Below are 11625 nucleotides of genomic sequence, written 5' to 3' on the forward strand. Positions count from 1 at the left end.
TTATTCTCTTGTCATTACTGATATGCCCTATATTGTAAACGTGGCGGAGGTTTATAGCCCGACTATGTTGATCAACATGATCTGAACGATGTGATCTTACATATCATATACATTAAATACGTAGTGCATGAAAAAGCACATTGTAATTTTAAAGTGGTTTTTGGAGGCCATCGGCCGCAAAAATGGTAGGCAAAAATATCCTTCCCTTTTTGAAGAAAAAACCTGCTGTACATTAGATAGGATTAATGTTAAATTAAATGCATTATATTTATGAAAAAATTACCAGACGAATATATAAGTGAAATATGCTATTATGAAAATATACGCAAGTTTGTGCATGTGTATAAATAGTATACATTTGTTAGGAATCCATGTATGAAGAATACCTGTCAGTAATTTTCAAAATAATGACTAGTCTTCAAGACAGTTATACAACGTAAATTTATTTAAATATATCAATATACCCAATCACTGTTATAAAAAAAAAAATTTTGTGGCTATTATATTTTACTCGATTAAAATTAATAAAATGATGTACAAATTTATAATATATTTAATTATTTTTATTATACTGTTTTTACTTGGAATACTTTATTGAACCAAGGATGATGTAATGTAAAAAGAGCATAAAATAATGTTAAACAAAAGTTTAGTGTTTACTTTTTTTTTTTTGGTGAAGCAATTTTTAAAAATAGTGTTTAACAATTGAATTTAGTAATCAGATCATAAGTTTCTGTGCAAAAAATTATTTTGCTAAGTTTTATATGTTAAGTTTAAACAACTTTTTTGTTCAATAATATTTAAATTTAAAAGCTGAACTTTCCAAGGAAAGTTTTTAACTCAATTTTTCAACTTACAAATCATGAAAACCTTAGTTAAATTATTGAAAAGATAATTAAGTTATAAAAAGTAAAATAAGATTTGTTTATATAAAACTTGTTCTTGTTTTGCATCAAAAAAATAATTTTTGCAAGGCTTATTACAAGAACTTATTGAGCATATTGAATTTTAAATCCTTATTTTTTATATAATTTTTTATACCTTATTCAGTTATTTTAATTATAAAATATTTAATCAGTTTAACTTTCATCGCCTCATTTCATATATTTATTGTTGTTATTTCTGTCTGAGTAAATTGATTTTTAGAAATTGATGAAAAACTGGACTACTTATAGGTGCATAACAACAGAAATTGATATTTTCTTTATCTATTATTAGGACCAAGATTCAAAGCAATCAACTCATATTTTTTTTGGTGAAATTAAACAGTGATATTTAAAAGATTTTGCAAGCAATTATTAGTTTGTTTTTATTACAGGTACTCTTGGCAGCTGCTATTTGTACTAAAAATGGAAAAGGTACAAGATTAAAATATTTCAAATTTTGTCTTAATTAATATTGTTTATTTTTAAAAAAGTTTTAAATTTAATTTATGGCGTCATAAAATAAATTTAATATAAAACAATATTTTTAACCATAGCTTTAATTTCACGTCAATTTGTTGAGATGTCACGCTCTCGGATAGAAGGCCTTCTCTCTGCATTTCCTAAGTTAATGAATACAGAACAGCAACACACTTTTGTTGAAACTGAGAGTGTTAGATATGTTTATCAACCATTAGACAAGCTCTTTATGCTACTTATAACAACAAAAACAAGTAATATTTTAGAAGATTTAGAAACTCTCAGATTATTTGCTAGAGTAGTAAGTATATTTGTTTACTTGCGATTCTTTTTTCTTTCTTTTTTCAAGAATTATTAAAATATAATCTTAAATAATATAATGATAAATAATAGCTGGGACAACTGTTTTTAAAACAGTTGTGGAGTGCAATAACAGTAGATATTGCACTGTATCAGCTTCGACTAAGTAGGTGTTTACTGTTACGTTATTGTTTTTAGTTTTTGTTTAAATAAAAAGTTTTTGCAAATCTCTGAATTGTCTAGTTTATTTTTGAATAGATTTTAGAACTCAGCTTCTAATACGTTATTAATTATTATCATACTTCATTAATTATTAGTTTTATTTAATATTAATTATTAATTAATAACCATTTTTTAATTCTTGACATTTTTAATTATTTTTCAATTTATAAATAAACTTTCTGATTCATTTGTGTCAATAAGTTTCTTATTTATATACTCTATATTATTTTATATTTTCAACTCAAGAAATCGTTTAAAACTTGTTTTCTTAGGTTAAATAAAAGTAACTATTATAGACTTGAATAATTCTTTTCACATTATATTGTTGTTAATAATAGATTGCAGAAGGGAAAACCCAAATATAACTTTAAGTTTATAACTCGAGTTTAAGGTGGTTAAAACTCTTTAAAGGGGATCTCTTTGATTTTTAATGTAGAAAGACAAGCTTTGCCACTTTTTTAACCCTATCTTACTTCTTAATTTTGCATGTGCAATTCCAAATTTTTTTAGATATTTTTTATTCTTATTTGTAGCTGTTTATTTTTATCAGTATATTTACATTAGGTGTAACAAAATTATCTTAAATATTTCAATGTTTGTTTTATTTTTAGCAACACAATCTTATAAACATTTTTGTACTCTTGTTTAGGTATCATAATTTGACAGTATTTAAATTGTATATTAATTTTGTTTAGGTACCAGAGTACTGTCGTGTTTTAGAAGAAAATGATATATTAGAAAATTCATTTCATCTCATTTTTGCGTTTGATGAAATAGTTGCTCTCGGATATAGGGAAAATGTTAATTTGGCACAGATTCGAACATTTATTGAAATGGATAGTCATGAGGAGAGAGTAATTATGGCAGTTAGAAAGGTACTTTTCAATAGTTAAACACTTTAAATTGTTAATTGATGAATAATGTCATGTTATTAATAGCCAGTTATTAAGAAATTAGAGGATAAGAAAGAATATTTTGTATTTCTTTTCTAAACTTATCTAAAGTAATATAAAGTGAGTTTTTGTTGGTTGGTTTTTTCTATTATTATTATTATTATTATTAAGTTGTGCTTTTGCTGAATGCAACCACTAAGTTTAGTGTTATTAGAAAGTAAAGAGGAATTAAAGAGCAAGACAATAGTTGACAAAAGACTTTTAAAAAACTGTAAATTGTATGATTTAAAAAAATACGAAGACAGGAGAAAATTCTAAAGCAAAAAACTTGTGCTCATATAATTTGAACATCAATGTTCAAATTATATGAGCACAAGTTTTTTGTGGAGAAACTGTTACAGTAGATAGATCATTTTGACTGAATGAAAAATTACATGGTATTAAGTTTCAGTTGGTGGAACAAGAAATGTTAGCTTGCTTCAACAGTGTTCATGATATTATTTATAGAAAGAAAAAAAAAAGATGCAACTTTACAATGATGAGATAAAAGAGCAAGCTTGATTGCTAAAGCCTATTTAACTTCATTTACAATGCCTTGAGAAAAGGACCTCACTAAAAGAACCACCCCAAGTTTGACCACAGTATTCATTACAAAATAGAAGATTTATAGATGCAGAGAATAGCATTTGGAGTATGAAAATGTGTGAAAAAGAGGAGTGAAAGAGACAAATTTGAGGGCTTAGTGTTGCTATAGTTATGCTGATTTGCCAAGAGTTATGGTGTAACATAAAGTTAGTGTTATGGCATAATAGCAATTTTTTTTAATGCAATTGCTTATTTGCAGGTTTTAGAGTTAAATAATGTCTTTGAAAAAATGTAATACTTGACTGAAACAAAATTTTTGATTTATGAATTTTTTTTGAAGGATCCAAAGAAGGGGAAAAGACAGAGTGGTTTCTAAAATAAGATTTGAGTTGAGCAACTGTAAACAGTTGTAGTTAAGCAACTGCACAGCAATATTCTGACTGCATTAATTATCAAGCAAATGATAGTTTACTTGATTAGTTAAGTTTTTTTTATTTGATAATTCAAAGACATCTATGTTAAGAAATAGCTATTATTATTTTTTAACTTAATAAAGTTTCTACATATAATTGATAATAGCCTGTGTGTTTTTTTACTTGTTTTTGCTGGATAAGTTTCAGACTATGTCCAGTGGTAAATTTAAGTCCTTAATTGCCCTTACAGTTCTTTAGTGTAAGTATAAAAAATATATACAGTTAACACTTAATACATAAAAATATAAACTATTTATCTAGGTTCAATTTATATTTTTATATTTTATATTTAAATTTTTAAAGCAAAAGTTAAATGGTTGAAGTAGTTAAATGCTTTAAAAGTATGATATATTTTGTCATTATAGAAATTTGTTTTTTATTTAATTTAAGTAGTTATTAAACATATTTCTTATTTTTAATATATATAGTTTTAAGAGAACATAACAAATATAGTATTATAAAAGCATAACTTAGTTTAAGTTCTTTTTTTAACTATTTATTTTTTTAGTTGTAAATACATTAAATTTTTCTATCATACAGTTCTTACATTAATAATATAAATTGAAGCACAATGATGAACTGAGCCATGCTAATTAGGAGTTACATTTATCTATGTGAGACAAATGTTTAGCTGTGACACTAAATAATTCTCCACAACATTGTTGTGATCTGAGTGCAATCAATTCCTTTGTCTTTTCTACTGAAATTTTTAAGTTCAGTTTTTTAGCAAATATTTTTTCTGTTTGTGAATGTATTCTTCTCTGTTTTGCAGTTCTTATATAGATAATGTATATAAATAATAATTTATATATAGATAATAAATAATAATTCTTTCTTTCATCTTTTCTATTGAAATTTTTGAAGCGAAAAGTTGAATGGCCAAAGTAAATAAAGGCTTTAAAAAATAATGACATATTTTTTTTATTATAGAAATTTGTAAATGAAATTAAATAATTATTAAAACATTTCTTATCTTTTACATAGTTTCAAGAGAACATTATTAGTGTTGACTATACATATGATAATATGTACAGTCAACACTAATGTGAGTAACATATGTAGTATGAGTCATGCAACAGTTGCGTGTGAGTCATTTATTGTTAAAGTCATGCATTGTTAAAGTCATGCAAGGTAGTTGCATGACTTTAACAGCAAAATGAAAATAAAAATTAGATTTGTAGTGATAAATTGAAATTTGTAATATATTTGTAATATTATTAAAATAAAAGTAAAGTTGTTTTTCTCATGTAGTTGTTTTCTTCGTATTTGTCAAGTTTATTTTTGATAATAACATAACAATAATAGTACTTTGATAATAATAAACAACAAATATAGTTATTTAAAAGCATAACTTAATTTAAGTTCAGTTTTTTAGTATATAATTTAAGTTTAGTTTTTTAGTTTAATAATTTTTCTGATTGTGCATTCTTTTTTGTCATTCAGTTCTTATACAATTAGTTTAAAGAAATTGAAGCACAATGATGAACTGAGCCATGCTAATTGGGAGTTACATTTTTCTATGTAAGATAAATGTTTAGCAGTGACACTAAATAATTCTCCACAACACCGTTGTGATCTGAGTGCAATTATTTTCTTTATCTCTTCTATTGAAATTTTTGAAGTGAAAGGTTAAAAAACTGAAGTGTTTATTGGAATTTTTTTTTCTTTTTAACCTCGAAGAAATTTACCCATAAATAATTGCCCCCTCATTTAAAAAAACAAACAACTAAATTGTTAGAAAGCAAACAATAAAGTTTTTTTTTTTTTTTAATGCCTTCACAACCAACAAAGCTGCTATTTTTTTGTTTTTCTTGCTCCTATTTGATGTCACGTAGTAGTGGGTAGTGATTAAAAATTTGTAGTACAATACCTTTATTTTTCCACAAAGTGCTCTTGTTTAATGATATTTGGTTTTCAAAGTTCTAAGATGGAGAATAGTATGCAGTTCATTTCCACTCACACTCCGCCTCCCTCCCACGCACACATCTTTCAAAAAAAAGAAAAAGGAAAATATATACACATTCATTCATCCAATGAATAATATGAAAAAATTTGAACAATGCACAATGATGAATTGAGCCATGCTAATTGGGAGTTACATTTATCTGTGTGAGATAAATGATTAGCTGTGACACTAAATAATTCTCCACAACACTGTTGTGATCTGAGTGCATTTCTAAGCAACTGTTTAATGTGCTTTTAACCCAAGTTGTTTTAATTTAAATTACTTAATACTTATTCTGCAGTAAAAACATTAGCTCCATAGAAGATCAAACAAATATTTTAGTTAACAAATTTGGGAAATGAATTTGAATTTAAGGGTGGAATGCAAAAAGCGAACTTGAGTAAAGTTCGACTTGAACTTTACATTGTAACCAATAGCGGCAGAGTATTTTTAACCCATACTCTGCTACTATTGGTTACAATGTAAAGTTCAAGTTGAACTTGACTCAAGTTCGCTTCTTGCATTTTACCCTAAGTCTCAAAAAGTAGTTTAAAAACTTAAATCTTAGATAAGCTTATGCATAAATTAAAATTTAAAAAACAATCTCTTTTTTTTTAATATATATTTTTTTAGAATATACTTTTTGTTTTAAATAGTTTACTATTAAAAACAATTTTTTAATTGGACTTTTTAATTCTAATCTTATTTCATCTCATAGACTCAAGAACTGGAGGCTAAAGAACAAATGAAGAGGAAAGCTAAGGAACTTCAAGCTGCTCGTGTTTCTGCTGGAAAAAGTCGTACTTTTTTGTCCGGATTTGCTGGAGGAAACACTGTTAATCAGCAACCTCAACGAACTGATAATGCTCCAACAGTTGGTGATCTTGCGCAGCCTCAAGAAATAAGTGCTCCCAAGCAAACCTTTAATTCAAGGTTAGTTATAGTTCCTTAGCATAATTGTTGTTTTATTGATACCAACATAATTACAACTCATTGAAATAAGCATAGTCATATTGCATTAAAATATTAAACATATTTATAGTTGATAAAGTAATTTCTTTTATATAATTATTTTTTTATTTTATTTTTATTTTTTGTTTTTTATTTTTGCAGACCTACTGGCAAAGGAAAGGCAATGAAGTTAGGTGGTAAAAACAAAGATATAGACATGTTTGTTGATAAATTAAGAGAAGAAGGAACTGGTAAATTATGTACTACATTTCTCCTTTTAATCAATGTTCTTATTTTTGCTTTAATTTTAAAAATTAAAGAATTAGGGAAAAGACTAATTGTTAAATAGTCTCTTCTCAACAAAAAGATCTTGATTCTGAAAATGAAAACATCTTGATTCCAATTTTTTGTATCTTAAAAAAATGTTGAATTGTTTTGAGTATAGTTACAATGTTGTTTTATTTAGTTATGCAATTGAGTATAATTACATCCTATCAAGGCGTGGCAAATCGACAAAAGTGCGAATGTTTGTTAAAAAAAAGTCAGAAAAACTAACATCATGTTTCTTTACTTTTACTTTTGCAAACATTGGCATTAACTTAAAACTTTTCAAAACAAACCCATTACTTTAGCAATTTATTTCTAAATAATTGTATAAAAAACACATATTTGTAATAGATAACAATTAGTTATTAAAATTTAAAACGCATTTTCAAAGACTTAAAATAAACCACACTAAAACATGACTTTCTTACTCTTAAATAAAATCATCAAGTATGCTATTGAAGTAAAAAACTTTGCTTTAGCATTGTTTTTGCATGTATTTTCAAAAGCATGTAAAGATTCACTAAAAATAAATGCATTTGCAATTACTTTAAAAGAAACCATGCTTAAACATTATGATTCCTTACTTCTATAGTGTGCTTTTTTTTAAAAATTTCATATTTTCCTTAAAGGGACGTAATGTTTGCATATTAAAGACACTTTAAAAAGTTTTGAAATATATTTTTAAGTTTTAGTGAAACATTTATCATCTAATAGAGTATATAAAAATTTTATGTTTATTATAGTCTTTATTTTTTACTGTGCATTTAACAACACTATTAAAATGATATTTTTATTAATTTTTTATTAAATACTTTATATGTATATTATTATTTTTTAAGGTTTTTAAATAGAAATGTCAATACAACTTTTATTTTATTTTTACTTTCTTTTATTTTAATTTCATTAAGTTTATATGTTTTTTATTAGTAAAATAATTTAATGGCCTAAATAGAGAAAAATTCACTATTTTGTATCAATGGATAACAGTTTACAATCATTAGGTCAATGCTTATTAATTATCATTAGTTTGCGCGTACTTTGCAAATGCATGAAAATTTTTTTTACAAAAACAAAAATTGATTAAATTCAATAGACATCTTTGATATAACTAATAACTTATTAGCTAGAATAAAAATTGTTTGAAAATAAAACTCCCTTATTTGACATGTTTCTCTTAAATTAGACATTCGTCAAAAAATAAAATTATGAACATCAAGGTTCATTAAAAAAAAACACAATTTGTCACGCACTGCATATCATCCTTATTTTTATATTTATCAATAATTCATAGTTTTTATATTTTTATATTGTGTTTTTAAATATATTTAGAGGTCAGCACTACAGCAACATTGAAGCCCACATCAAAGGCTATTCCACCTGTAGTAAACACCCCTCAATCAAGGTTTTAAAAGTGTACATATAGAGTTTAAAGAAAATAAATGTGCCTAATATACAAATTTCAAATTTATTAGAATTTGTTACTGCATTTAGTGTCCATTTAAAGTTCGAGGAGAAGATTTCTCTCACTGCTGGTCGACATGGAGGTTTACAAAATATGGAAGTTCGTGGCTTAATCATGCTTCGCATCACAGATGCAGGATTTGCAAAAATTGAAATTGTGGTTGATAATAATTCTTCTAAAGACTTTCAAATGCAGGTAAACTATAACTGCCAGCATTTGCATACTTTTAGCATTAAATGTTTCGATTTGTTATTTATTTTGAGATGAATATATCGTATTAATGTGTTGTTTAACAGTTTTATAAGTGGTAAAAAGTTGAAGTTATTTACAATTACTTTTGCTTACTGCAAAATTCTAGCCTAAGAACGTAAACACATATATCTAAATAATCTACATTTGTGTCGGTAAGTAGAAACATTGTTTTTATCAAAATAGTTCTGGCTTGCAGATTTTTTGAAAAATAATTGACTATTTTTCAACTATTTGGCATATTCTTTTTTTCTGTGAATAAAAAATATTAGTATTTACACCCATTACTAGTCTAATGCTTATAATATCTTTGTTTTTTTAAATATCAATCTTTGTTTTTAGACTCATCCTAATGTCGATAAAAAACTATTTACCCAAGATGGTATTATTGGATTAAAGCAAGGAGGTAAAGGATTTCCTCTTAGCAATGAAATCGGTGTTTTGAAATGGAGACTGCAAACCAAAGATGAAGACCAAATTCCTCTCACAAGTATGTCTGTATATACTAAAAAAGTATTTAAATTAAAACTGGTTCAACTGTATATACTAAAAAAGTATATAAATTAAAACTGGTTCAAGAAATTTCCCAATTTTTAAAAAAAAACGATTGTTTTTGAAGGTTTGTTACAGTTGGTTTTTAATTATTATTATTATTATTGTTATTACTATTATTGCCACCCATTTATTATTTTTTTGTTTATTTGTTTTAAATAACAATTTATATTAGTACTACTTGTTTAGTAAACTGCTGGCCTAATCAAAATGATGGTGTATGTGATGTGACAATTGAATATGAACTTCAGTCAAAAGGGCTGGAATTAAATGATGTCACTATATCTGTACCTGTGCCGTATGTATTGTTTATTGTAATTATGTTTTTATGGGTTGAAAACAATATTTTAAACAGTATTATAATTATAAAGAATATTAAGTTATAATTATAAATATATATATCTGTTCTAAGAAAATCTTTAAGGAAAAAAAGATTTTTTATCTTTAATATTTGCATTATGAATGTCAAAGTTTACCACAACAAAAATATTTGTAAAATCTATAATAAAATCACACTTTTTTTTTTTTTGATTTAAAATTTTATTGTAAATCTTAAAAAACTTTATCAGTTTTTAAATTTCCTGTTGTCTTATTTAGCAGATTGCAGGTAAAAAATCAAAATAAAGGAAAAAAAATTAAATGAAAAATGAATTGATGGGATTTTGTACAATTTTAAGGTTTTTACATAACATTTAAGCACTTGGATTTACAAACACTTCAAATACTATATATGGCTTATAAGGCACAATCCACTCGTTTACACTTGTTTTAAGTTTAAAGTAGATATAAGCTTGTGGTTTAAAGTTAACGAACAGTACTTATCTTATCTTGTCTCTCATCTTGTCACCTTTTTATATCTCCTATAATATAACAATAATTAGACAAGGTTTTGTTTTTAAAATTATTTAAAACCATCCTGTTTTCTCACTTCCAGAACTGGTCACATTTGCCTAGTTTATTATAGATTTTTATTATTACTTTTCTGACAAAGTTGACATCATGTTTTTTGATAAAGTTGACATTAGGATTTGTTTTCTTCAAATTTAGCTCTGGTGTTGGCGCACCTAATATAGGAGAAATTGATGGAGAATATCATTTTGATGCAAAGAAAGGAGTTTTAGAATGGAAGTTACCTGTTATTGATGCCTCAAATCCAAATGGTAGTTTAGAATTCTCAATGCCTAGTCATCCTGATGATTTTTTTCCTGTTAATGTATCATTTTACTCGACTAAAACCTTGTGTGACCTACAGGTATATTATATTTATTATAGTAACATATATATATATGTGTGTGTGTGTGTGTGTGTGTGTGTGTGTGTGTATATATATGTGTGTATATATATATATATGTGTATATATATATATGTGTGTGTATATATATTGCTCTGTGCTTTAAGAACATTGAGCACTCTATTTGTAAAATACACTAACATAATTTACATATATATATATATATATATATATATATATATATATATATATATATATATATATATATATATATATGTATATATATACTAAAACTGATATTTTCAAATTAAGAAATTATAGGAGTTGAAATTTTTTTTATATATTTTTTCTAGATCAAAGAAATTCGCCAATGTGAAAGTAAATCACTTGTAAAATTCACACAAGAGCGCTCTTTAATGGTAGACAAATACGAAGTTGTTTAAACAAAGACTTAAAAATTCTGCCACTTGAAAGTGTGATTAGTTTGACTCGCTTATCCGTAGTTAATTTATGCTTAAATCATCTTAGTGATATTTTCACATTGTAAATAATTTTTAAATTTAAAATGCTGATGCAAAAATTTCGCAAATGTTTTACGAGTAAAAAAATCAAGTTGATCTTTTGACCCATGATATACTACTTCGTAATTTGTATGATATATTAGCTCAATTAACTTATAGATCGTGTTTTTTATTTTTGGTGGGAAGGTTAAGAGATTATTTTAGAGTAACATCGGCTTTTATATGTATTTACCCGTTTGTACCTTCACATGGCCTAAATTAAAATTATTTATTTTAAAGATCAGAGGTATAATTTTAGTTTTATAGTTTTCAGGTGGCTCACAGGTTCAAAAACTAATCAAAATTTTGTTTTTTATTTTATATTGTTTGAATTTTTTTCTAGATCCGGAAAATATATACCTTTACATGCATTTAAGTTAAATTTATTTTTTTAAAGTGCGATTTTTTTAACTTCTATAGCTACGCCCCTAACAACGACAACTTTCTGTCTTTTTAGTCAGCTATATTCAAT

The 11625-nt window shown here is 25.4% G+C and overlaps 1 protein-coding gene across 1 annotated transcript; it reads left to right on the forward strand.

Annotated features, from left to right (window-relative positions):
* Positions 1-7: 7 nt before the first annotated feature.
* LOC100215533 (coatomer subunit delta) lies at positions 8-11323 on the forward strand. The gene is made up of 12 exons (XM_065788549.1): positions 8-185; positions 1319-1358; positions 1481-1704; positions 2621-2800; positions 6540-6754; positions 6935-7023; positions 8429-8501; positions 8591-8756; positions 9153-9300; positions 9552-9660; positions 10410-10614; positions 10947-11323. The coding sequence occupies exons 1-12, from the start codon at positions 183-185 to the stop codon at positions 11034-11036; spliced, it is 1542 nt and encodes a 513-aa protein (XP_065644621.1). The 5' UTR covers positions 8-182; the 3' UTR covers positions 11037-11323.
* The last annotated feature ends 302 nt before the right edge of the window (positions 11324-11625 follow it).

This window comes from Hydra vulgaris, chromosome 01, assembly GCF_038396675.1.
Source record: "Hydra vulgaris chromosome 01, alternate assembly HydraT2T_AEP".
Classification (NCBI taxonomy): Eukaryota; Metazoa; Cnidaria; class Hydrozoa; order Anthoathecata; family Hydridae; genus Hydra; species Hydra vulgaris.